The sequence below is a fragment of the Mobula birostris genome, chromosome 5, assembly GCF_030028105.1.
Source record: "Mobula birostris isolate sMobBir1 chromosome 5, sMobBir1.hap1, whole genome shotgun sequence".
In the NCBI taxonomy this organism is placed as follows: Eukaryota; Metazoa; Chordata; class Chondrichthyes; order Myliobatiformes; family Myliobatidae; genus Mobula; species Mobula birostris.
In genome coordinates this window covers 186,515,305-186,543,261 of record NC_092374.1, presented here as the reverse complement: position 1 = coordinate 186,543,261, position 27,957 = coordinate 186,515,305, and the positions used below count along the sequence as shown (strand labels likewise).

General features: G+C 42.0%; 1 protein-coding gene across 4 annotated transcripts in view; it reads left to right on the top strand.

Annotated features, from left to right (window-relative positions):
- LOC140198135 (uncharacterized) overlaps window positions 1–27,957 on the top strand; it is a 198,424-nt gene that overhangs the window by 153,262 nt on the left and 17,205 nt on the right. For all 4 annotated transcript variants that reach the window (XM_072259089.1, XM_072259088.1, XM_072259091.1 and 1 more), the window contains exons 13-16: window positions 7,477–7,572; window positions 12,604–12,711; window positions 18,823–18,915; window positions 21,435–21,530. In XM_072259089.1, the coding sequence (XP_072115190.1) occupies window positions 7,477–7,572; window positions 12,604–12,711; window positions 18,823–18,915; window positions 21,435–21,530 (393 nt within the window). The remainder of the gene's footprint in view (window positions 1–7,476; window positions 7,573–12,603; window positions 12,712–18,822; window positions 18,916–21,434; window positions 21,531–27,957) is intronic.

Here is a 27,957-nt window from a genome sequence, read left to right as displayed (position 1 = left end):
CCATCCTCTGTGAATCTAGGCTGCAGCTTGGGCCTACTGCTAATAGCATATGTAACACCTCTCTGTACAGTAAGATCTTTCACTGCTTGAGTCAACTCACTAGTGGCTTTGCCCTGCTCTACAACTACTTTATGGATATCGTCCAGAGTGACAGACTTGGATTCCTGAGCTTCAGGAGGTGAGCACTGTGCCTGGCTACTGCCACACTTTGACTTTACAGTCTTTGCATTTCCTGAGGACTCTTAAAAACCACAGATGAGCCTCCTCTCACACTTCTAACTTCGAGGACCCAGGGTATTCCGCACAATGCAAAAATAGTCTCCTCACTATCCCACGCGTGTGTAATGACATCACCATCTCCCTTAAAGGCACAGACAACTATTCTAGCATTCCCCGAATGGATGCCTAAGTACACTTTTAACGACACTGAATAAGATCTGACGGTCGCCCGGTAACATACTGCATACAAAAGTCAAAACCCTCCAAACTGACTTGGAATTACCCCACTGCTGCTGCCAAATTTTGTAGCCTGGGAAGAATACACACTCAGAGCAACAAATACTTTTTCAAGTCTTTAATTCCTTTATCTGTTTGAGATTTTTGTGCAGAAAGCAACTATCAAAAGCTTAACTTTGGTCCACACACTTATGTATCAACTAGTTACGTATGCAGTATGAAAATAAATTAAACAAATTATACAAAGCCAATATGGTAGCGGCAATTCAAAAAAAACAATACAAACATCATTAAAATCCCACCAACCTGTAGCTTGTACACAACATCAAAAATCTGAATAAATAAGAGCTATATTCACGTTGGCACAACTTCCAAACCCATACAGGCTAGTCAAGCCTTTCTCAAACTTTTTGCTCTGGAGGAACCCTTGAATTAATTTTCAGATCTCAGGGATCTCCTGATTAAAAAATTACTATATCTACAGCGCAGTATGTTATTGTGATTAGTAAATTCTAGATATAATAATCCAAAAATAATCGTCATTGCTCTTTTGAATACAGAATGAATTTTTAGCCAACCTTTCTTGAAAAAACAGGCAGTTATGTTTAACTAACCATTCTTGAAATTAATCTCTTTCTTTCCCATTCTTATGAATTTTAAAAATTCATAGGGCAACCATAACAAATTTCTGTTAAATAACTGACTTAAGTTAGTAATCTGACTTAAGGCTCGGTAAATTTAATTGAAATAAAGGTTGTAAATTGACATTAATTAATGCTATTTGCAACATGAAAATTTATTGACTATGTCGAATAGTAAAGTTACTAAAAACCATAAGCCAATGCAATATGAATAAAAATATAGCCTAAGACACAATTTTATACAAGACTTTGAAAAAAACATCTTCTTACTAAGTGACATGATCAGGCACAAATATAGGCCTAGCATGTGAAACCTGTGCTTGTTTTTTGCTGCATAAATACCCAATTCTGGGACAAACTTGAGATAAGCACACACAGATTTCACCTTCAACTGAAATGAAACAATTTCTTCTTGCTCGTGTTGCTTGTTAAACAATAAAAAGCTTGCTGACACATGTACAAAGTTGAAAACTGCAGCAAAATGTTTATTGCTTTCCTATGAATGGCAGAAATCCAGCATTTGTCCAGGGGCAGACCAGTAAATCCTATCTTGAGTGCACAATCAGACTGCATCTCACAAAGTTCCTCCTCTTCTCTCAAACGTCTGTTACCTGTCAAGTAGGATGCCATGCACAATCCTGATTTGATGGAGACAGACATGAGACCACAGAGGAACGCTGGTGAAACTCCTGAAATGCCTGCTTCGCTGCCACTGCTACTGTGTGATCCAGAATCTCTGGAGGGAAAGGCCCCGAGTCCTCGGCTTTGCTTGTTGTTCGGCAGCTGGGGTGGGGTCAAAGCACTCGGCAGAGGATGTTGCTCGGTGCTCGGTGTCAGAGGGCTGATCAGAGGCTGAAGTTTTCGGATGGACTCGAGTCCGCTGCAGTTGGGTGCTTCCAATGGTGCTGCATTGGCAAGTTTGCGGCGCTTGGAGGTTCATGGCAGGGAGAGTTTCTCCCTTCTACCGTCTGCATCAGATGGTGGGGCTATCGGGACTTTGAGACTTTTTTTTAACCGTGCCCATGGTCTGCTCTTTATCAAACTACAGTATTGCTTTGCAGTGTTGTAACTATATGTTATAATTATGTGGTTTTATCAGTTTCAGTCTTGGTTTGTCCTGTGTTTCTGTGATATCTTTCTGGAGGAACATTGTATCATTTTTTAATGCATGCATTTATAAATGACAATATACGAGGACTGAGTGTCCTCATAATCTAATCTAAAAAAAAGTCAAGTTCTCAGGCTGAGCAGAAAGTTCAGAGAAAGGGTCCCTCACCTAGTCATACACTTCTGTTGAATGGGAGGAAAAATACTATTCAATTTTATTCTGCAGTTATTCCAGGGGGTTTTCACACTTTTTTAAACATTCTCAAGTGAACTGGTCTTTGTTTAATAAAGTCAAGCATTTTTGAAGCATCATCCAGAACTTTTTCATTTCATCTCCAAGAGTTTTTGCCATCAGCACCTCGCTGTGAAGAAAGCAGTGTGCTGTGACACCATCAGGATTGTCTTTGTTACAAGAGAAATGAAACCTCTCCTGGAGCCATCGAGGGCACCATCAGTACAGATGCCAACATGGTTCCTCCAAGACAGACCTTTTGTTTCCAGATACGAAGACAAAACATTAAATATATCTTAGCCTTTGCTTGTTTCGGGCAGGTCTTTGAAACAGAAAAAGTTTTCTTGAACTTCAACATCATTTGCAAATTTTACAAGTGTTACAACATGACATTTATTGGTCAAATCTGTTGACTCATCACCCTGGATAGAGAAGCTGTTGTTTTTCACTTTGTCACACAAAACCTGTTCAGCATCAAGTCACATGTCATGAACACGTTGACTTATCAAACTGTTTGAGGGTGGTCACCTTCTCGCCCGAACAAAATCCATGCTAGAGCCCATTCTCGAGCTACTATTTATGGACAACGGTGCTCGTCTCACGCACACAGAGGACATGCTACAGGCTGCAGTCACTCAGTTCACCAAGGCTGCAAGGGCTTTGGGGTTAACGGTCGGTCTGAAGAAAACAATGATCCTCCATCAGAAGCCCCCTCGTGGGGTTTACAACCCATCTCAGATTGTCATTGACGACCCCCCTCTCACCACGTTTGAGCAGTTCACCTACCTGGGCAGTGTCATATCCAGTGACGCTACGGTAGTGAGGGACGTTGACAATCGACTTGCCAGAGGTAGCAGTGCCTGCAGATGCTTCCAGAAACGTGTGGAAGAACACCAGCTGTGTCTGTCCACAAAAATCCAGGTGTACAGGGCTGCCGTCATCACAACACTGCTATACGGCTCTGAAGCCTGGATCTTGTACCGCAGGCAAATCCAGTTGCTCAGGTACTTCCATCAGTGCTGCCTCTGCTCCATCGTGGGTATCAGCTGACCGGATCGTGTCTCCAACAATGGGGTCCTGGTGAAGGCTCAACTTCCAAGCATTGAAGCCACTTTGCTGCTCAGGCAGCTCTGCTGGCCAGGCCACACGTCTCACATGGACAACTCCAGGTTACCGAAAGCTGTACTCTACAGAGAACTCCCTCAGGGAAAGAGAGATCACCGTGTCCTGCACAAGAGGTACAAAGACCAACTTAAGCAGCAGCTCTCTCAGCCAAATATCGAGGTCAATGAGTGGCGGCCGGCAGCTGGCTTGTGCCAGAGACCGCTGGGGAACGCTGATCCACGGTGTAGCCAAGAGTCTTCAGGAACCCAGAAGATCAACTGCTGAAGAGAAGAGGAGATGCAGGAAGGAAGCAGTAAGTTGTTTGTCACAGTCTGGGCTCAATGGAACAGGACAACGTGGATCACCAGTCCATGTAAAACCCATTGATAAATAGCTTTTGACTTTTTGTGTCCATTGTTGCACTAGTGCAGTGAAATGACTCAAAAGATTGTAATTCAAAAATCACCAGAATGGAACATCAGACAAGTCTGTAAACCACAGGGGTTAGTAAAATATAAAAATGGGTGAGTCCATTCAATGTTCTGAAAATAAACTTCATGCTCCTCATCAACCTACCGTCCTCCCCTCCATGCAATACAGTTCTCAACTACTGTCAATGGCCAAATAAACACGGCCCTACTCTGCACTGCCATACTGGGCTGAGAGACCTCGAATGAGATTGCTAAGGTGTCTGCTCGGTCACTGCCCACCACTGTGAGCGTTAGCGTCACACGTTGCACGGAGTTCAAATAAACAAAGTTTATTTTTTCAATCACAAACTCTCACGGAACGCTGGTTGAGAAAGCCTGGAATAGATGGCTTTGCTGCCAAGTTTGCAGACGATACAAAGATTGGTGGAGGGGCTGGTAGTGTTGAGGAAAAAGGAAGACTGTAGAAGGATTTAGACAGATGAGGAGATGGACAAGAGAGCGGCAAATGAAATGCAATGTTGGAAAATGCATTGTCATACACCTTGGTAGTAGAAATAAATGTGCAGACTACTTTCGAAGCAGGGAGAAAATCCAAAACTCTGAGATGCAAAGGCCCTTGGGAATCCCTGTGCAGAACACTCTAAGGTTTATCTTGCAGGTTGAGTCAGTGGTGAGGAAGACAAATGCAATGTTAACATTCATTTCAGGAGGACTAGAATATAAGAGCAGGGATCTGATGCTGAGGTTTTATAAGGCACTGGTGAGGCCTCACATTGAGTATTGTGAACAGTTTTGGGCCCCTCACCTAAGAAAAGATGTGCTGGCATTTGGGAAGGTTCAGAGGAGGTTCACAAGGTTGATTCTGGGAATGAAAGGGTTATCATATGAGGAACGTTTGATGGCTCTGGGTCTGTACTTGCTGAATTTAGAAGGATTTCGAATTTTGAAAGGCCTTGACTGTCACGGTCCCGACCATTAATTCCTCATATTCTCCTAATTCCCGTTGATTGTGGCACACCTGATTCTCATCTCGACCCTCAGCATAAATATCCTGGCTTTGCATCCACTCATCGCCAGATCATTGTATCAGCCAGAGTGGTAATTTACGTTCCTGGCCACTTAGGATTTTGTATTCTAAGTTTTACTTCAGTACCAAGGTTTACCTGTGTAACTCTGTCTCTCTGCGCTAAGATAGGTATTGCCTGCTGCCTGTCTCCTGTTTACCGTTCAGCTCCAGCAACACCCTGTGTCAAGAGATGTTTTGCCTGCCTCCTGCTTTTCCGCTCACCCTCCTGTTTGCCGTTCAGCTCCCGCCACGCTCACGCCCTCGTCTGTATCCTGACTCTATCTCCGTGCCAGTGTCCTGCGTTTGGGTTTGCCTGTTCTTTGCAACATAGACAGACTAGATGTGGAAAGGATGTTTCCCATGGTGGGGAAGCCTAGAACAAGAGGGCACAACCCCAGGGTAGAGGGGCATCCATTTGAAACAGAGATCCGGAGAAATTTCTTTGGCCAGAAGATGGTAAATTTGTGGAATTTGTTAACACAGGCAGCTGTGGAGGCCAGGTTGTTGGTTGTATTTGAAGCAGAAATTGACAAGTTGTTAATTGGCCACAGCATTAAAGGTTATGGGGAGAAGGCCAGGGAGTGGGACTGAGAAGGTTTAAAAAACACTGTGTGTCCGACAAGGTGATTAGCAGCACTGGGGCTCCACAGGGGACTGTCTTGTCTCCCTTTCTCTTCACCATTTACACCTCGGACTTCAAATACTGCACAGAGTCTTGTCATCTTCAGAAGTTTTCGGATGACTCTGCCATAGTTGGATGCATCAGCAAGGGAGATGAGGCTGAGTACAGGGCTACGGTAGGAAACTTTGTCACATGGAGTGAGCAAAATTATCTGCAGCTTAATGCGAAAAAGACTAAGGATCTGGTGGTAGACCTGAGGAGAGCTAAGGCACCGGTGACCCCTGTTTCCATCCGGGGGTCAGTGTGGACATGGTGGAGGATTACAAATACCTGGGGATACAAATTGACAATAAACTGGACTGGTCAAAAAACACTGAGGCTGTCTACAAGAAGGGTCAGAGCTGTCTCTATTTCCTGAGGAGACTGAGGTCCTTTAACATCTGCCGGACAAAGCTGAGGATGTTCTATGAGTCTGTGGTGGCCAGTGCTATCATGTTCGCTGTTGTGTGCTGGGGCAGCAGGCTGAGGGTAGCAGACACCAACCGAATCAATAAACTCATTCGTAAGGCCAGTGATGTTGTGGGGATGGAACTGGACTCTCTGACGGTGGAGTCTGAAAAGAGGATGCTGTCCAAGTTGCATGCCATCTTGGACAATGTCTCCCATCCACTACATAATGTACTGGATGGGCACAGGAGTACATTCAGCCAGAGACTCATTCCACCAAGATGCAACACAGAGCATCATAGGAAGTCATTCCTGCCTGTGGCCATCAAACTTTACAACTCCTCCCTTGGAGGGTCAGACACCCTGAGCCAATAGGCTGGTCCGGGACTTATTTCATAATTTACTGGCATACGTAGTACTATTTAATTATTTATGGTTTTATTACTATTTAATTATTTATGGTGCAACTGTAACGAAAAGCAATTTCCCCCGGGATCAATAAAGTATGACTATGACTAAAAGAATTAGCCATGATCGATTGGCAGAGCAGACTCGATGGGCCAAATAGCCTAATTCTGCTGCTCTGTCTTATGGTCTTGTAGACTTCTAAACAAAAATTACTGAACACATCAGTCTGAATGAATTAAAAAATCTGGGTGAAGGAAAAGTGTCCCTTGGATCTTATGGTGGACAATCCCTCAGACATGTATCACTGGTTACCAATGGACTTTCTGGACACCCACTATCCTTATCCATGTTAAATGTCCCGGAATTTGGACAGTTCAGTCTGCTCTCACATCGAGTTCAGTTTTTTCTTGGACCAGAACACTGTTTGAAGCCTTGAGCATCTGGGTGTGGTGATGGTTCAGGACTCAACAACAGAACAGGCTTCACAGTGGAACTTCAGTGCTGTAGCTAGGGCTGGGTATTGTCACCACAGGCAGAACCATGTCAACTGAAACCTTCACCATCTCTGGAATAATACAAAGCTGATTTGCAGTGGATTGTTACCTCATCTGCTGGATATGTACACAGGGAGACTGCAGTGTATCTGCCAATTCTGCATGGGCAGACACTCGATAAGAGATTACAGAAGTTATCAAAGATGTGTTTGTTTGTGTTTATCTGTTGTTTCCTGGATTCTCTGCTTGCTGTCAGTGTGAGAGAGATCCCTGGACTTTCTTCAGTACGGTGTTCTGATTTCTGCTCCATTTCTGAACTGGTTGGGTTTCCTTGTGTTTAAGAAGCCTGACTGACTCAGGGTCAATCTTCATTACCAAGAACACATTGTAAATTGATGATTATGTGAAATAATTTGTGTAGATCTCTTACTATGGCTTTCAAACTAATTAATTTTCATTTATCCAAAGGTGACAAAGATAGATTTCGAAGATGGATGTCTGTCAGTAATGTTGGTTTTCTCATTATCATCATCATTGCTACAATTTCCTGGACAGCGTTTAAAGGTATGTGCTCAAATATTATTCTGTATTTTCATGTAAATGATGAACTGGGTTCTCTGGAGTTTGGTTGGAATGGAGAGAGTATCTCAGTCAGGATGTTGTGAACTGCTTTACCAGGACCACCAGCACCTGAAGTCCTCAGTCCCACAGCTGAAGTCCTTTCCCACAGGGAGATCTGCTGGAGGTTTAGACTTTAATGGCATTTCACTGATGCTCATGGAACTGAAGACAAAATGTTGACCTGAGCAGACAGTTGCCTCAATGGGACAAGGCAGTCTGGGGATAATTTACAGGAGATTACGTGGCTCATGTTGGGAGAAAGTGACTAATGGTGTCCTGCAAGGATTTGTGTTTGGATTACAACTTGTCTCAGATTGACCGAGGAGTGACAGGTTGCATGATGACATTTCCCAATTAAGCAAGAAGTGGTAGCAGCTCTGTGGTCAACAGGGATTAATAGATGGGAATGAGCAAAACCAGGGATAAATGCCACTCGACAACAAGACAAATTCATGTCGGCATCAGGATTCTGACAAGTCCTGAATAGGTCTTCGAGACACAGAGGAATTTTGAGTCCCAAATTACAGTAAGGAGAAATTGGTGTTTAAGGTTTCTGGTTTATGCTTATTGAGCAGAATTTGCAGAAACTGGGGCTGTGCTGAATGGATCTGAGACAGTTAAAGGGTGAAGTAGTTAAATTTTACAAGAAAAAGAGCTTTGACCAGCAGCCAATCCAGACATCAGAAGTTTGGAGAAGAGGGGACATCAACCTGGTTCACTTCTTGAGTATAAAAGGCAGCAGTGGGTCACAGTTTAGTGACCAGCCACCAATCGGCATTTAGGATTGATTAGTAAGAGCAAGTTAAAGGAAGGCAGGGACAAGCACAGTGTCCATCGTCTCAGTGGACATAGTCAGACTGGTGATCTTGAGACTTTAGATCTTCGAGGCTTTAGCTCTTCAAAGGGAGGCTTCACTCAGAGAAGACAATGAAAAGTCAACCTTGAATTTTTTTCCCTTCTCTTCTTTATATCTGCCCAGTTAGGACTGTAGAGATGCCAGGCGGGATAGCGAAATGCTCCTCTTACATGCTGTGGGAAGGCAGGGAGACCTCCAGTGTCTCTGGTGACTACAACTGGGAGAAGTGCATCCAGCTGCAGCTTCTAACAAACTGCGTTAAGGAATTGGAGCTGGAACTGGATGAATTCCAGATCATTTATGATGTTGAAGGGCTGATAGATAAGACATATCGAGTGGTAGTTACACCCAAGATGCAGGACACAGGAAACTGGGTGACAGTCAGGAAGGGGAAAGAGGTTAAGGAACCAGTGTAGAGTACCCCTGTGGCCATCCCCTTCAAGAACTGGAATATCACTTTGGTGAGACCAATACAGAAGGGATGGTTTGTCCCTGAACTGGAGGGGGAAGGTTTGTTAATGATTCATGGTGGGATTTAAACTAGAGTTGCAGGGAGTTGGGAACCAGAGTGCTAGAACAGTTGGTAGAGAGGTTGTGGAGACAGATATTGGCAAAACCACAGATAAAGATTTGTGTTTCAAGAAAGTTCAAGAAAAAAATATATATCAAATACGTTATACTGAACCATACATAAAAACTCCTTACCCTATATTAGAACATAGAACATAGAAAAGTACAACACAGTACAGGCCCTTCAGCCCACAATGTTGTGCCGACCCTCAAATCCTGCCTCCCATATAACCCCCCACATCAAGTTCGACAATATACCTGTCTAGTAGTCTCTTAAATTTCACTATTATGTCTGCCTCCACATATACAGATTAATTAATCACAAAATTGAAATATAGTAATTATTATAGAAAAAATATCTAGCCCACTACCAAAACCGAAACTGATTAGTGAAGAAAAAGAAGGAAGAGAAAAAAGTATATTATTAGCCATCAGCTGTGCTTCAACGGCAAATCAAAGGTTTTGAAAATAATTCAAAAAAAGGTCCCCACATTGTTTGAAAGTCTTGTTTAGGTTCAGAAGTTGAACACCGAATCTTCTCTAAATTTAAACATGACATTACATCACGTAGCCATTGAGCGTGAGTAGGCGAGACTACTTCTTTCCATTTAAGCAAAAGCGCTATCCTAGCCATAAGAGAGATAAAAGCTGGAAGGTGCAAATCAGCTGACTCCAAAATAATATCCTTCCCTACAACAATATCAAATAGAGCGGTCAAAGGATTAGGCTTAAAGTTTACTTTGAAAAGTACTGAGAAGGTTTGAAATACTTCCTTCCAATATTTTTCAAGACCAGGACATGTCCAAAACATATGAATGAGCAAAGCTTCTCCATTATTACATTTATCACAATAAGGAGATAAATCGAAATAAAAGCGAGACAACTTATCTTTGGTCATATGAGCCCTATGAACCACTTTAAATTGTAGAAGAGAGTGGCGGGCACGTAACAATGAAGTGTTAATCAATTTGAAAATTCCTTCCATGTTTCCTCCAAAATTGAAGTCTGTAAGTCTTGATCCCAAAGAGTTTTAGTTTTATCTAACGGGACACTTCTCATTCCCAGCAACCAATGGATCTATATCTGTAAATATTAGATATAGATCCATTATAAAAAGGTTTCAAATTAGAAATCACATTTAATAGGTTCTTATCAGGACTTTTAGGAGATGTACGGATTTGAGACCGTAAAAAATCTCTTATTTGTAGGTATTGAAAAAAGTGAGTTTTAGGTAAACTATATTTAGTTGACAATTGCTCAAGCAAAAGGCCACATCAATCATGGAAGGTTTAAAAAAAAATTAGAAAAAAGGGGACTTAAAGAGAAAATCTCAATGAGCCAAAGTATTTTCGGAATTGTACCCATATCCTCAAAGTATGTTTAACTACCAAATTGTCAGTTAACTTACTCAAAGACAAAGGAAGTGAAGATCCAAGAATATAACTAATCGAAAATTTATCAACAGAGTTAGCTTCTAAAGAAACCCACATCGGATAATCGTCACGATTAATGTAATGTAACCAAAATGTAGTATTACATATATTAACTGCCCTATAATAAAAACGTAAAATTCGATAAAGCTAGCTCTCCATTCTTTTTAGCTTTCTGAAGATGAATTTTGTTTAGTCTAGAACACTTATTTTTCCATATATAAGAAGATAAAATAGAATCCAGAGAATCAAAAAATGGACAGAAAGTACAAAACAATGAGGTGCGATGGGACTTGAGAGTCCTTGTGCAGGATTCCCTGAAGGTTAATTTGCAGGTTGAGTCTGTGATGAGGAAGGCAACTACAATATTAGCATTTATTTCAGGTGGACTAGAATAGAAAAACAAGGAGGTAATGTTGAAACCTTATGAAGCACTGATGAGTATTGTGAGCAGGTTTGGGCACCCTAGAAAGGATGTGCTGAAACTGGAGAGGATTCAAAGAAGATTCATGAAAGTGATTCCAAGATTGAATAGCTTGTCATATGAAGAACGTTTGATGGCTCCAGGCCTGTGTTCACTGGAATTCAGAAGGATGAGGAGTGACCTCATTGAAACCTTTCGAATGGTGAAAGGCCTTGATGTAGTGGATAGGGAGAGGATCTTTCCTACGGTGGGAGAGTTGAAGACCAGAGGATACAGCTTCAGAATAGAGTGGAGTCCTTTTAGAACGGAGATGAGGAGGAATTTCTTCAGACAGAATCTGTGGAATTCTTTGCCACATGCAGCTGTAGAGGCCAAATCTTTATGTATGGCATATTTCAGGAAAAGGTTGATAGATTCTTGATGGGTCAGGGCATGAAAGGATACAGGGAGAAGGCAGAGATTGGGGCTGAGAGGAAAACTGGATCAGGTATGATGAGATGGCAGAGTAGACTCGATGGGCCAAATGCCTAATTCTGCTCCTATATCTTATGGTTTTATGGTCTGAATTAAAGATCACGGGGCTATAGAGAGTCCTGCTGCTGCTTGAGGGCATCTGGAACTGGGAAACTTGGGGCAGGAAATTTAATTGCAGAAAATTGGTTTGTTCCAGTGTTTTCCAACTGGGAATCCCTTTTCCTGGGGTGAAAAAGGAATAACACCCACTGTACAAATGTAACCGGGCACTGTGGGTGCTGGTCACCCTCATGCCCATCATTTCCCTGTCAGGGACACGTGATGTCATTCCCTGTGCAACACTCCCCTCTAGTGGAACTGCATGGTAACTGCATCATGTGTTTTTGGCCGCCCCTCTAACAATTGGTTTCACTATCGCAGCTCTGAACTGGGACATCTCCAGCTATTAATTACTGACCTTCATCCCTCAGGGCTCCCGAACACCCCGACAACAACCATTTATTCTGCCGGTGCTGATTTTCTTTCCTCCTCCCTCCATTCCTTCCTGTGACTCTGCTGATTCTCTCTGTTTTAGTTTTGCTATTTGAGTGAGTGTGGTGTAGATTTCCCAGATCTGTATCTGGATCCCAGGGGTTCTGGTCTCAATCCCCGTCCCCACAAAGCCTCTGTAACACTGGCCATGTGGAGCTGGGTCATTTGTCAGCCATGAACAGTTCGAGGGACTAAATCACCTGCTCCTGGAATTAAAACCTGAATCTGCTGGGAATCCTCAGCAAGTAGCAGGTGAAGCACGGACAAGAAATAGGTTGCAGGGAAATAGGGGGGGTGGTTGGGAATGGGGTTGATGAGATTTGCTCTGAGAACTGACAAAGTGTCAGTGACGTCCCTCTGTATCGTGAGGAAATATGAAATCAGCATCACTCATCAGCTTGTCGGTTTCTGTCACACTGCTTTTTGTTCAGCCTTGCTCAGTATAAACCACGTTCCACATTCCCTCCAACACTGACTGCACGAGATCATTGGCAGAGATCTGCTCTTGAACAGAGTGTGATGAAAGGTGCTGTGAACTTGGAGAAGTTCACTGCTGTCCCTCTTCACAGGAAATTAGCTGAGTTTTTCAGTTCATGTGGGCATCAGCCTTCTGTTCAAGAGGCAGCATTCTCTCCTCTTATGACCTTGATCTGGTTACAGATACAGTTATTCAATGTTTTTAATTGCAGGCCTCGGACGAGAGGATGTAGGAGTTGCCGTTACATCGATGGTGGGACTGGTGTTTTCTGCAGCATATGCTATTATATTCATGTGCTGGATAAGGAAAGGATCTCCAGGTACCTGTTACTGTCTAACTTGCATTTCAGCAGAAATACCAAGTGACTCATGTTGACAAAATGAACTCCTCCCACACACCCCACCCCATCCCCACAGAGTCTCTGGATTCCTGTGGCATCCGGAATGCAATTCTCCTACATGATTGACAGGTTGAGATATGAAGTGGTGACACAGAATGTCTGGAGTTGTTCTGGAATCGGCTCTGATCCGACTGCAGAGGAGGTTTTGGGAGAAGTGGCCCTGAGGAGGGAGTGTCATAGAAAAATATGACACAGAAACAGGCCTGTCGGCCCATCTAGTCCATGCCAACCCATTTAAACTCCCATTGACCTGCACCAGCACCATAGCCCTCCATACCCCCAACCATCCGTCTACCCATCCTGACATCTCTCTAATGTTGAAATCGAGCTTGCATGCTCCACTTGTACTGACAGCTTCTTCCCTGCTCTGACGACTTTCATGTTCCCCTTAAACTTTCACCTTTCACCCTTAACCTGTAAACTCTTGATAATAATCCCACCCAACATCAATGGAAAATGCCTGTTTGCATTTACTCTGTCTATACCCCTGATAATTGTGTGTGCCTCTGTCAAATCTCCTCTCAATACTCTACATTCCAGGGAACATAATCCTAACCTGTTCAATCTTTCCATGTCACTCAGGTCCCTCAGAGTGTAAATTTCCTTTGCACTCTTTCAACCTTGTTTACATCTTTCCTGTAGGTAGGTGACCAAAACTGCACGCAATACTCCAAATTAGTCCTCACCAACGTCTTATACAACTTCAACATAGCATCCCATCTCCAGTACTCAGCACTTTGATTTATGAAGGTCAATGTGCCAAAAACTTCTTTTTGATCCTATCTACCTGTGACTCCACTTTCAATGAATTATGGACCTGTATTCCCAGATCCCTTTGTTCTACCACACTCCTCAGTGCCCGACCGTTCACTGTGTAAGACCTACCCTGGATGGTCCAACCGAAGTGCAATACCTCACACTTGTCTGCATCAAATTCCATCTGACATTTTTCAGCCCATCTTACCCATTCCTCATGCCACCCTACCAGGGATAGGGTCCCTCTTGTCCTCACCTACCACCCCGCCAGCCTCCATGTCCAGCGCATAATTCTCTGGAACTTCCATCATCTCCAACAGGATCACACCACCAAGAACATCATTCCCACCTCCCCCCCCCCGCACATTTTCTGCTTTCCGCAGGGATCGGTCCTATGCAACTCTCTTGTCCATTCATCCCTCCCCACTGATCTCCCTCTTGCCACTTATCCTTGCAAGTGGAACAAGTGCTTCATCTGCCCCTACCCCTCCTCCCTCACTACTATTCAGGGCCCCAAACAGTCTTTCCAGGTGAGGTGACACTTCACCTGTGAGTCTGTTCGGGTGATATACTGTATCCGGTGCTCCCGGTGTGGCCTCCTTTATATCGGTGAGACCTGACGTAGATTGGGAGCCCGTTTCACCGAGCATCTACGCTCCATCTTCCAGAGGAAGTGGGATCTCCCAGTGGCCACCCATTTAATTCCACTTCCCATTCCCATTCCGATATGTCAATCCATGGCCTCCTCTAGTCCATTTAATTCCACTTCCCATTCCCATTCCGATATGCCAATCCATGGCCTCCTCTGGTCCATTTAATTCCACTTCCCATTCCCATTCCGATATATCAATCCATGGCCTCCTCTAGTCGTGTTGAGGCCACACTCAGGTTGGAGGAACAAGACCTTATATTCTGTCTGGATAGCCTCCAACCTGATGTCATGAACATCGATCTCAAACTTACGGTAATGTCCTCCACTCTCCTTCACCATTCCCCATCCCCTTTTCCCTCTCTCACCTTATCTCCTTGCCTGCTCACCGCCTCCCTCTGGTGCTCCTCTCCCCTTTTCGTTCTTCCCTGGCCTTCTGGTCTCTCCTATCAGACTCGCCCTTCTCCAGCCCTGTATCTCTTTCACCACTCAACTTCCCAGCTCTTTACTTCATCCCTCCCCCTCCCAGTTTCACCTATCACCTTGTGTTTCTATCTCCCCTTCCCCCACCTTTTAAATCTACTCCTCATCTCTTTTTCTCCAGTCCTGCCAAAGGGTCTTGGCATGAAACGTCAACGGTAGTTTTTTCCATAGATGCTGCCTGGCCTGCTGAGTTCCTCCAGCATTTTGTGTGTGTTGCTTGGATTTCCAGCATCTGCAGCTTCTCTCTTGTTTACACCTGCAATGAACTTCCTTTTTTTGTAACCAGGCCTCAATATGTCTAGAAAACCAAGATTCCCTACATCTGTTAACTTTACCTTTTATTCTGACAATCACATAAAAGGTTAACACTTCCAAAATTTCATTTTTGAAGGTCTCCCGCTTACCAACTATGCTTTTGCCGGAAAACAGCCTGTTCCAGTCCATACTTGCCAGATCCTTTCTGATACCATCAAAGTTGGCCTTTCTCCAATTTAGAATCACAACCTGTGAACCAGACCCACCTGTTTGCAAATTTGCTTTGAATCGAATGGCATTGTGATCACTAGATGCAAAGTGCTCACCTACACAAACTTCTATCACCTGCCCTGTCTCATTCCCTAAGAACAGACTGAGCACCGCACATTCTCTCATTGGGACTTCTACGTACTGACTAAGGAAACTTTCCTGAACACAGATGACAAACTGTAACCCATCTTGTCCTTTTACACTGTGGGAGTATCTGTCAATATGTGGAAAGTTAAAACTACTTTCTTTGCAAAAGTCAACGATCTCTCCGCAACTTTGTTCCTCTAAACAGTTTCAGAGTTTGCTTACGGTAATGTTTACCACACCCCATGTCCTCATCCTCTGAGTCCGTACAGCATTCAGTGGTTAGGTCCTTTTCAGCTCGTTCCGCTGATTGCTTCTCTGCTCTTCTCCTACTAGGTGTAGGGTCCATGTCAGGCTTTCAGTCAACACGTACCTCCTGCCCTGGAGGTAAAAGGTGATTCCAATGGAGAATGTTGACAGGGCCATTCCCGGCTTCTGGCTTCACCCGGAAAACTGGCACATTTGGCATCTGGCTGTCTGCTATGTAAAGTGTAGACACCCAGTTATCAGCCAACTTCTGCTTCCTCCAAATAGATCAAATGCAGGACTCTTCAGCCTCAGGCTTCATTCGGGGCCAATAAAACAGATCTCGGACCAATCTGTAGGTCTTGTTATTAAAAAAAAATTACTTGTAAGGATGATTAGTGAGGCACAGAGAAATCTGTATTTACTGACAAGTACCTTTATTGTTTAAACTAACAAGAACGTGAATTCATACACTAAATAACTTGTGTGCCCACCCGCTAAGTACCCCTGACTCTCCTCAACAGTCAAAGAATAGCAAAGGTATTACCTGGCAAAGGAGTTTACGCTGGCCAGGCGTTCCTCATAGTCCTGATTCACTCACCACGTGTTTCACATAGGGTTGCTCACGCTTGTATCTGCGATGGTTGTTCTTCAAAGTTACTGCTACCAGCACACACAAAGCATCCACTTTTATATCAATTCCTATTCAATTCAAATATCACATTCCAGTGTCATTGGCCACAGGTCTGTCTCTGTTCTTTAACACCTTGTTATTGGCTGTGCTCCAAGCCAGCACCAGTTTATTCCCTCTTCCCATCAAGTGACAGTTGATAATTTATGGCTTTTTGTTCTCAATCAGCAATGAGCTCGAATCACTTCAGGCATGCATCAATGCCAACATTCAGAAACTGCATGTTATATCCAATCAAAGAACATCTCACAAATAACTTCTTATTTGGAAATGATCTCCAGTCCAGCAGATTACCTGAAGTATCATTGTGTCTTATTCAAAACATTGATCAAGCCCAGCATGTCAAACTCACAAAATGGAGAATAGAGAGTCTTCACAAAATGGCAGCCTCCATCCCCAAGCATGCGGGCAGGAACAAAGGCAAATAGTCTGTCTGATTCCACTGTCCTTGATTCCTTGAATTGACTGATTTGTAGATTGTCATTGTTTCTGGCCAACAGTCTTGTCAAACCCCAAGTAACCAGAATCATCATGAAGCGACTTCAACACAATCCTCTGATGCTTCTCAGGCAAAACCAACTAGGAATGCTGAGTCCTGTCTGGAGGAGACATGACCCTGTATAAAACCTGGTTCCTCAACTCCCTCATCAGTAGGGGTATGGTAGGGTGTTTCATCTTTTCAGCTTGGCCCATATCCCCTTCTGCAACAGATGACCAAGTGACATCTATACAAGGGTTGTCTCTCTGGGTTACTGCCAATTCCACAGGACTCAAGGCAGGCAACTGCTTTGTATCCAGAGCTGTCAAGTGGCAATAAGCTTGTGGAATGGCACAACCGGAAGCTCCCAAATGATCCACAGCTCTATCCTGCCACAGCCTTGCTGCTCATTTCCCTGTGGTGGAAAGCTGGCACATTGCTTTAACACCAGAGGCAGGAACACACTCCCACCCTCTGTCCATTTCTAGCACCTCATGTGACCGTCAGGACAATGACTCCACATCAATGTTCTGACTTCCCAGCCGATATTTCAGGCTGAAATCATAAACAGAGAATGCTGCTGACCAACGGTGACCTGTGGAATCCAGCTTCGCCAAGGTCAGGATTGTTGTCTGTCCCCACCTCCGACTTGGCACCATATAGATAGTCATCTAACTTATCCACCACAACCCAATTTGTGCATAGGGTAGTTTCGTTCAGAGGTGACAGACTCCAGCTGATGAAAACAATGGGACTCAACCCTTTGCCCTGATCCTGATATAGAACACCCCCTAAACCCTCGGGGTTGGCATTGGTGTGCAGGACATATGGCAGCTGGGGCTTTGCAAAGCTCAACACAGGTGCTTTAGTCAGCAACTCCTTCAGCAGCTGAAAGGCCTCTTCATATTTTGCATCCCATCTTTCTCCGAAAGGCTCCAAGATAAACATTACCTTCTTCTCCTCTCGTTCTCTTCCCTTTATTCCCTAAGGGAGGGTAACCACACAGAAGCTGATTCAAAGGCTGGCTTACTTTGGAGTAATCCTTCACAAATCTCTGGTAGTACCCACAGAATCCATGGAATACATGTAGAGTTCTCAAATTCTTGGGCCTTCGCCATGTGGTCTCTGCCTTGACCTTGGACAGATATATAGTTATTCCATCCTGAGACACTATGTGCCCAACGTAATTGACTGACATCTTGTAGAACTGGCAATTGTCCAGTGACAGTTTTAACCCTTCAGTTTTCAGGCGGTCTAGCACCTTCAGTAGTCTCGTCTTGTGCTCCTCCAGTGTGGACTCGAGCACTATGAGATCATTCATATACACCAGTACCTCAAGCAAGTTCATGTCCCTACGGTCTTCTCCATGAAATGTGCACAGTGTTGGAGATCATATTTTCCAAACTCTGGGTGTGTCCCTTACCAACGGCACCAACTCCTCATCTCTGATCACCAGTAGAACTTCCCATTTGGACTCCTTTGAATCATGCCTTCCCGTTGGATCAAATCCTGCAGCTGCCTCTCCCGATCCTCTCCTCTCTCCATCTCCCGCCAAAAGACCAGGAACGCCACCAGTGTCCGTCACAAATCTCTCTCCACCCAGCTTTCTCCAGGACCTTCTCCTAATTCCACCATCCTGATTGGCTGACTGGCATGACCATGTCAATTGCAGCACTTGACCACTGGGATAATACGACTGAGCTTATTTACAGTGGGGTCTCGTCTCATTGGCTCAGTGTGTACACAGAGAGACTGCAGTCTTCCTGCCATTTCCATCTTCACGGCCTGAGGATAATGGATACCCAGGTTCTACAATATATTTCCAGAACTAACCACAAGGTCTTTAGTTTGTCCAGGGATCTGCACACACTGACAGTGGAGTGAACTCTCTGAACCTCCCTCACTGCATTGCTCTGACACCTGGTCCTTTTCCAACCTGGTGGGATTGTTTCATGTTTAGGACATTCATTATCACAGCCAACCTGACCAATCCCAATCCATGTCTGTTATCTGGAACACTTGTCCACTGAAACGTATGTAGAACTGTTTGTGTTGATCTGTTACTTCAGTTTTGAAACAGTTCTAATGTTGTTGTTCATTTCTCCCTGTGGACTCTAGATGACAAGCAGTGGTGGTGGCGACTGAATATTTGTAACATTGTGGTTCTTGTCTTCATCCTCATTGCCCTCATTTGCTGGATTGTGTCTAAAGGTATGTGCACAAATATTCTTAAATTACATTAAAATGGTGGCTATGGTGCTCAGTGCAGGAAGGGAATGAGTATCTCAGTCAGTACATTGTGAACTGCTTTATATGGAACACCAGCACCTGCAGTCCTCAGCCCCACAGTCTACAGCTGGGGACTGGGAGACCTGCTGGAGGTTTGACCCAGTATAGACACTGTAGGTTATACAGGGTGTGTCCAGACTTCCAGAAGCTGCTTGATAAACTCCCGAAGGTGAACCTGATGGAACTGAAAGCATGCTACTGACCAGAGTGGAGAATTGATGGTGGCAAATCTGTTGTGACTGCAACTTTTCATCAGGTTGAGTCCGGTGATGGGATTTTAAACAGTCACAAACAAGTTTCCAATGATATTGTAACAGGGCAGCAATAAATCACAGAAAGAGGTTAGAGAAGGGGAAAGAGTTATCTGATTGATGGAGAATGAGGAGCGAGGGAAGGACTATCAGGGTTGGAGGAGGAGAGAGAAGGTGAGTTAGTGTGTTAAAGAACCAGCAGAAATAGAAAACACTTTGGAGTCTGGTATTGCTGTTAACTAATGCTATTTATTAGTAACTATGCAATACAGTAATATAAATTCAGATATATCAAACAGGTTAGCAAAGATTATATGTATATAAGTGTGGAAATATAAAGACCAAGCTTTTTCAAGCCTAGGGGTAAATGGATACAGTCTTACGGTGATGAGTAAAGTTAAGTTCAGTTCATCGTGTTGAGTTGAGTAGTGATGCAGAGAGAGAGGTTTTGTGGTTGTCCGAGTAAGCCGATGCCATCGATTCTTCCTGTTGTCCTCTGAAATCCTTTAGAAGTCACCGAATGTGACCACAACAAGGGGACCGTTCTTCTGTGGTAGAATTATCAACCCAGGTGAGGATTAGACACACGAATAACTCCCCACCGGTCACACCTTTTCCACACTGTGAGAGCCACTGATTGATTCTCCTGATCGATCCTCCAAAACCCACCTTTCTGTGGGCACAACGAAGCTCATCCAGTGTCCAAAACCATGTGTCTCCAACAGAATCCACGTATGGATTATCACCAACAGTAGTCTATCACTGATGTACCGTCTTCAAGTGGTAAAACTGCTAACCCAGGCAAGGATTATCACACACAGGTAGTTTCCACACAAGGTTACCCCAAACACACAACTGTGATGGCCACTTATCCAGTTCCGTGACGTATGAAATAACTCCAACAGTGATTTGCCACAGGGGTGCCTTTCTTCAGTGAACTACCACACCAAAACAAGGGTAACACACAAGTGGTATTCACAAAGGTACTCCCCTCCCCAGAAAACTCATTCCTGTGGATTAACTATGTGACAATCACACTTTCATAGTCGAGTGGAATCAAACTCACCCTCATGGGCTACTTAGAGAGAGAGTCCAAACAGTGATCTCTTTGACACTCGGTTTCTTCTGTTTCAAACCTATCTTTCCTCTCTTCTCTTCCTGCAAACTTGCTCTAGTTGCAGAAAGCTTGTGAGAGTCATTTATCAATACTCAGGGTCGATCTCCACTCACCCTTTTTGGGTTACTGAAAGTTTAAACCAGCGACCCACTCACTGGTGTCTTTCATTAACCGAATCCATCTTGACTCTGAGCATGTGTTTCTGTGTCTGTAACTGTCGTTGTAAAAAGTAAACACGCTGCAGAGACACCATAACATCGATTGTCCATCAAATAACTCCACCTCTCTCTCTCTCCATGGCAACCCAGAAGCTGACAGCAGTAGTCAGTCCTTGTAAAAGTGCAAACATGAGCTGAAAGGCAGACTCTGCCCCTCTCTCTCTCAGCAGAAATCCAAAAGTTAGTCTCAGTTCTTTCTTGTGCCTTAAAGTGACAGTCCACAGCAAAAAGGAATCCCAGGGGTACATTACAAGTGAAGGAGAGAGAAGGTATTGTTAGCATTTGCCTTTTGCAGTGTAATTAGTGCTGACTGTGTAGCTGTTATGGACAACATAACCTTGGATCTTGGGTGTGTGGGGAATATTACAGGTTTCACATGTTTACCTCTTTCTAGGATTTAGTTTTGTGTTTGCATTTAATAAATCAAATACATCTGAATGAACAAGAGAAAGTCTGCAGATGCTGGGAATCCAAGCAAGACACACAAAATGCTGGAGGAACTCAGCAGGCCAGGCAGCATCTATGGAATAGAGTATAGTCGATATTTCTGGCCGAGACCGTTCAATAATCTTTTCGATTTGATTGTTTGTCTGCCTTTGTGTGTAGTTTTTCATTGTTTCTATTGTATTTCTCTGTTCTACTTTGATTTCCTGCAAGAAAGTGAATCTTAAGTTAGTAAATGGTGACATATACAGTATATATTTTGGTAATAAATTTACATTGTTTTGATTAACTTGTTGCTTCGTCTCATGAATGCCGTTGGACATATGACTGTGTTAAATGTATTTTAAACTGGGAGTGCGTGTGGAGAAGCAGTGTTAATTTACTCAGTGGGTTCACTTCTGTACATTTCAGATCAAAGCTGCAAGATCAACATTCCACTCTGGATCATATTGACAGTATCAGCAATCACATTTGTGACAGCATTATCCAGATTCTTTCCAGTTTGCAGTAAGTATCAAAAACAAAACATTTTCTAAAGAACTCAATCACTGTGAAAACTTTCCCTGATCTCACCATCACTTCAGCTTCTAAAGGGAGCAGTTGAGGGGAATTCTCCAGCACGTTATCAAATCTGTCCTGGCTGGCTGCTGTCAGTCGGGAACAGTTCTGGCTCAGATTTTGCTGGATTTTGTTGGAGGTTCTGCACAGAGGTGCTGGGATCTCTTAGCAGGTGAGCTGATGGGTTTGGGACTCCTGCTGGATTGTGGAAGTCCAGAACTTTGAATTGAATTTGAGTGATTTCCATCTGTGCCTGCATGGAAATTATTGGAGAGAATTTAAGTCATGGGAGTTGTGTATAATTGGAGAGATCAGGATCTGATTAGGGATTGTCAGTAATGCCTAGAGTCAGGAAAACTGTATCTCTCTAATCTGAGGAGATGGCAAAGAAGATTGCTGGAGGCAATGTGAAAGATGTTCTCCATGCAGACTTTCGTAAAGCATTTGACATGGTCACACATGAGAGGCTGATCCAGAAGGCTGAAACACCTGGGATCCAAGGTAATCCAACTAAATGGATCCAAAATCAGCTTGATGACAGAAGGCAGAGGTTGTGTTGGGAGAATGTTTTTTTTCTGATTTGAAGTCTGCACCTACTCATGTACAGTAGTGAATGGTTGTAGGACTTCTGCACTTTGTGATATATATTAACGACTTAGTTGTGAGTTTAGGAGGTATGATTAGTAAGTTTACAGATGAATGAGAATTGGTGGTGTTGTGGATGGTGAGGAAAGTTGTCCAAGTCTGCAATAGGATATGGGTCAGATGAAAAGCTGGGTAGAGCATTAGCAAATGGAACTTAATTCTGACAAGTACAAGGTCATCCATTTTGTCGAGTTGAAATAGGACTTGGATATCTGCAGTCCATGGTAGAAATGTTGAACAGAGAGACTGAGGATTCCAAGTGCATAGCAAGACACACAAGATGCTGGAGGAACTCAGCAGGTCAGGCAGCAACTATGAAAATTAATAAACAGTCGATGTCTCGGGCTGAGACCTTTAATCAGGACTGGAAAGAAGGGGGAAGAACCAGAACAAGGAAGGGGGAAGGGGAAGGAGAACAAGCTGGAAGCTAATACATGAAGCCAGGTGGGAGCAGGAGGGGGATGAAGGACGATGCTGGGAGGTGCTGGGTAGGAAAGGCAAAGGGCTGGAGAAGAAATAGGAGAAGGGAGTGGAATGTGGAAGAAACATAGAAAACCTACAGTACAATACAGACCCTTGGGCCCACCAAGCTGTGCTGAACATGCACTTAACTACCTAGGCTTACCCATAGCCCTCTATTTTTCTAAGCTCCATGTATCCATCCAGGAATTTCTTAAAAGGCCCTATCGTTTCCGCTTCCACCACTACCACTGGCAGCCCATTCCACACACTCACCATTCACTGCGTAAAAAAAACGTACCCCTGACATTTCCTCTGTACCTACTTCCAAGAACCTTAAAACTATGCCCTGTCGTGCTAGCCATTTCAGCCCTGGGAAAAAGCCTCTGACTATCCGCACAATCAATGCTTCTCATTATCTTGTACACCTCTATCAGGTCACCTCTCATCCTCCATCGCTCCAAGGAGAAAAGGCCGAGTTCACTCAACCTATTCTCATAAGGTATGCTCCCCAATCCAGGCAACATCTTTGTAAATCTCCTCTGCACCCTTCCTATGGTTTCCACGTCCTTCCTGTAGTGAGGCAACCAGAATTGAGCACAGTACTCCAAGTGAGGTCTGACCAGGGTCCTATATAGCTGCAACATTACCTCTCAGCTCTTAAACTCAATCCCACGATTGATGAAGGCCGATGCACCGTATGCCTTCACAGAGTCTTAACCACAGAGTCAACCTGCGTAGCAGCTTTGAGTGTCCTATGGACTCAGACCCCAAGATCCCTCTGAACCTCCACACTGCCAAGTGTCTTTCTGTCTTTTTTTATTAATCTTTTTAGTGATTTTTTTAAAAAAGCATAAATACAATCCAGAGGAGAATTAGATCAAATATATATGTATCAGTAACAATACAAACCATTGTCAAAATCATAGATATCGTTCAACTAGCATAAAATATATAATTAAAAAAAATGAAAATAACAATTCTGCTCTTACCAGTTTATGAAGAGAAAGGAAAAAAACATTGGGTTTTAAATGAAAAGAAAAAAACCCACTGCACTAAAAAAACAAAAAAAAAGGACTGGGCGGCCCATTTTGAGGATACGATCAAAAAAGAAAGAAAGACTTTCTGATCAAATCTAAAACTTTGAAAAAAAGATTGAAGGAGTAATAAATCAAATTAAATGAAAATATTGGATAAAAGGTCGCCATATTTGCTCAAATTTAAAGGATGTATCAAATGTCCGACTTCTTATTTTCTCTAAACTTAAACAGGACATAATGGAGGAGAGCCAATAAAAGACCGTAGGTGGATCAGAATCCTTCCACTTCAATAAAATGGCTCTCCTAGCCAGCAAGGTCGAAAAGGCTATCATATGTTGTGCGGAAAGAGGAATATTTCCTGCTTCCGATGGGATAATCCCAAAAATTGCCGTAAGCAAATTAGGTTGTAGATCCAGATCCAAAACTTTTGATAGTGTTTTAAAAATATTTCTCCAAAAGTTATCTAGCTTTATACGAGACCAATACATATGAGTTAAAGTGGCCAGCTCAGTATTACATCTGTCACAAGTAGGATTAATATTGGAGAAAATACGCACTAGTTTATCCTTTGACATATGAGCCCGGTGCACTACCTTGAACTGTATCAAGGAATGACGGGCACAAATAGATGAGTTGTTAACCGAATGAAGAGTTTTACTCTATTGATTATCTGAAAATGACTCTTGAAATTCCGATTCCCAAATTCGTTTAATTTTATCATTAGATATCATTCAATAACCGTTTATAGATTATAGCTATCAACCCTTTTTGAAAAGGTTTAAACTGAAAGAGAACATCTGTCATATTAGGTGGATAAGCAGAAGGGTAATTTGGTAACAAACCACGTAAAAAATTACTAATTTGTAAATATCTAAAGAAATGTACATTTGATAAATCATATTTATCCACTAACTGAGAAAAAGACATTAAACAGTCCCCTGAAAAACAAATCTGAAAAAGTTGTTATTCCCTTGGTTTTCCAAATTAAAAAGGCCTTATCCAAAATTTAAAAAATAATTGAGATAGATATTACTAGAAAGAATAAAATTATTTAACTCAAAAAACCTACAAGACTGAAACCAAGTTCTTAATGTATGTTTAATAATGGGATTAAATTCTTGTCTGCTAATCTTAGAAAACAAAAAAGGAAGAGAAACTCCCAGTAAAGAGGCCAAAGAGAATCCTTTCACCGAGTTTACCTCCAGATCCAACCACGAAGGACAATATTTGAATAGTGAATCCAAAAAGTAATATATCGAATATTATTGCCCTATAGTGCATTCTAAAGTTAGGCAAAGCCATACCACCATCCTTTTTTTAATTTCTGCAATAAGGGTTTACTCAATCTAGGATTTTTATTGTTCTAAATATAAGATAAATTTATAGAATCTATTCTGTCAAGAACTTTTTAGGAACAAAAGAAGGAACTGCCTGATATATAAAAATTTTGGTAAAACTATCATTTTAATAGCATTAATTCAACCCATTAATGATAATGTCATAGGAGACCATTTAGAAAGCATTTGTTTGGTGTCGCCAATTAATGGAAAAAAATTATATGTATAGAGATCCTTCATAGCTTTAGTAATTTTAATACCAAGATAGGTAAAGTAAATTTTAGCAATACTAAAAGGTATTTGATGATTTGGATCCGAGTAATTATTAATAGGAAATAACTCACTTTTGTGTAAATTTAATTTATACCCAGAAAAACTACTGAATTTAGAAAATATAGATCACATAGAAGGAATAGATTTCCTTGGATCTGAAATATTAACTAACAGATCATCTGCATATAATGAAACCTTGTGTACTTTGTCCCCTCTCTTAATACCTTGAACAGTGTTAGAATCTCTAAGGACAATAGCAAGGGGTTCTAAAGCCAAGTTAAATTATAAAGGGCTAAAAGGGCATCCCTGTCCAGTACCCCTATATTATCTAAAATAGGGAGATTTTTGATTGTTAGTTATAAGAGCAACCATAGGAGCATGATAGATCAATTTAATCCAGAAATAAATCCTGGGCCCAGATTAAATCTTTCCAAAACCTCAAATAAGTAAGACCACTCCACCCTATCAAAAGCTTTCTCTGCATCAAGAGAAACAACACATTCAGATTCTTTAGATGGAGAAGAGTGAATAATATTTAATAATCTTCAAATATTAAAATGTGAATATCTGTTTTTAATAAATCCAGTTTGGTCATTGGAAATGACAGTAGGTAAGATTTTCTCAAGTCTATTAGCCAAAATCTTAGAGAGAATATTAAAATCCACATTCAATAGAGAAATTGGTCTCTAAGAGGCGCATTCAGATAAATCTTTACCTTTTTTAGGAATTAAAGAGATTGAAGCTTCATAGAAAGTGTTTGGGAGAGTCCCAGAGGATATAGAGTCAGTGAACCTTTGATATAAATGAGGTATATCAGTAAAAGTCTTATAAAATTCCACTGTATATCCATCCGGTCACAGAGCCTTAGCTGATTGGAGAGAGGATATAGCCCTTGCTATTTCCTCTTGTTTAATAGGTGCATCTCATGTATTCATATCTTGAGTAGAGATTTTAGGTATATTCACTTTTTGCAAAAAACTATTCTTAAAAGTAATATTATCTGAAAATTCAGATTCATAAAGGTTAGAGTAGAAATCCATAAATATCTTATTAATTTCATAAGGATCTACCGTTACAGTTCTATCATGTCTTCTTATTTTCAGGATCTGTCTTCTAGCCATACTTGCTTTTAACTGTCCAGCTAATAATTTGCCTGATTTGTTTCCGTGTATATAAAATTGGCTTTTGGATTTAAAAAGTTGCTGTTCAATGGGAAAAGTCAAAAGCAAGTCATGTTGTGCTTGGAGTTCCACCGTTTCGTTAAAGAGATCTTCACTAGGCGTTACTGAATAGAGTTTATCTATTTCTTTAATCCTATTAGTGACCAGCAAAAGTTCTGCCTTAGTTTTCCTTCTTGAACCTACTGAATATGAAATTATCTGTCCCCGAAGAAAAGATTTCATCGTATCCCAAATAACCAAATTTGACATTTCCTCAGTTGTATTCAATTCAAAAACAGAGAAATTTGTTCTTTAATAAAATTTACAAAAGTTGAATCTTGCAACAATGAAATATTAAATCTCAGCTGAGGTATGTGAATATTATCAGAGAGTTCCAAAGTTAGTTTCATGGGTGCATGATCTGACAACGCAATCACATCATAGGCACACTCAACAACAGAGGACACCAATCGTGTATCCGAGAAAAAATAATCAATTCTAGAATATTTATAGTATACATGTGAAATAAAAGAAAAATCTTTAGGAAATTTAAATCTCCAAATATCGACCAGACCATATTCTAATAAAAAAGAATTAATACAAGTCGCAGCTTTATTAGGAAGTGACGGATTGGTGGACGATCTGTCAATCAACGGGTTAAGACAGCAGTTAAAGTCACCGCCCATAATCAACTTATATTCATTTAAATTCGGCAATACAGAAAATAGCTTCTTAAAAAATTCAGGGTTGTCTGTACTAGGTGCGTATACACATACCAAAGCTACCTTTTGACCACACAACAAACCAGTAAGAATTAAATATCTTCCAATTAAATCAGTAACAGTATTAAAATGAACAAAAGGGATTTTAGAATTAATAAAAATAGGTACCCCTCTTATTTTGTTTACTGATAAAGAATGAAATAAGGGTCCCTTCCAAAATTTAAAAAAGCGATTTTCATCTTGTCTACAGATGTGTGTCTCCTCCACAGAAATAATATCTGCATGAAGTGTTTTTAATTTCTTAAAAATCTTTCTGCACGTAATAGGTTGCTTCATACCATTTAAATTCCAAGATATTATATTGATTTTATTAAGATCCATACTTAAAACTTAATTTAAAAATTTTATAAAGTAATCTAACGCGCGGGCGCAGCCTAAATCGGAAGAAAGGGCAAAACTTGACACGATCAGAAAGAGAAGCAAGCTGATTGACAGAGAAAAACCCCTCAGGACTGCCCAGTCAAGAAAAAAACTAACCTAATAGCCCCACCCGCCTCCCCCAAAAGCCCAGAAATCGTCCAATAGGCGAACGACATGCTAATCTATTGACCCTTAACCCCTGTCTCCAGTTGGCAGCTCCGTTTACAAAGTTAAATTCACCACCACAAAAAAGACATAACAAAGAATACATAAAGAAGTAAATAAATTCCAGATATTTTCATATTATGTCTAACAGTAGT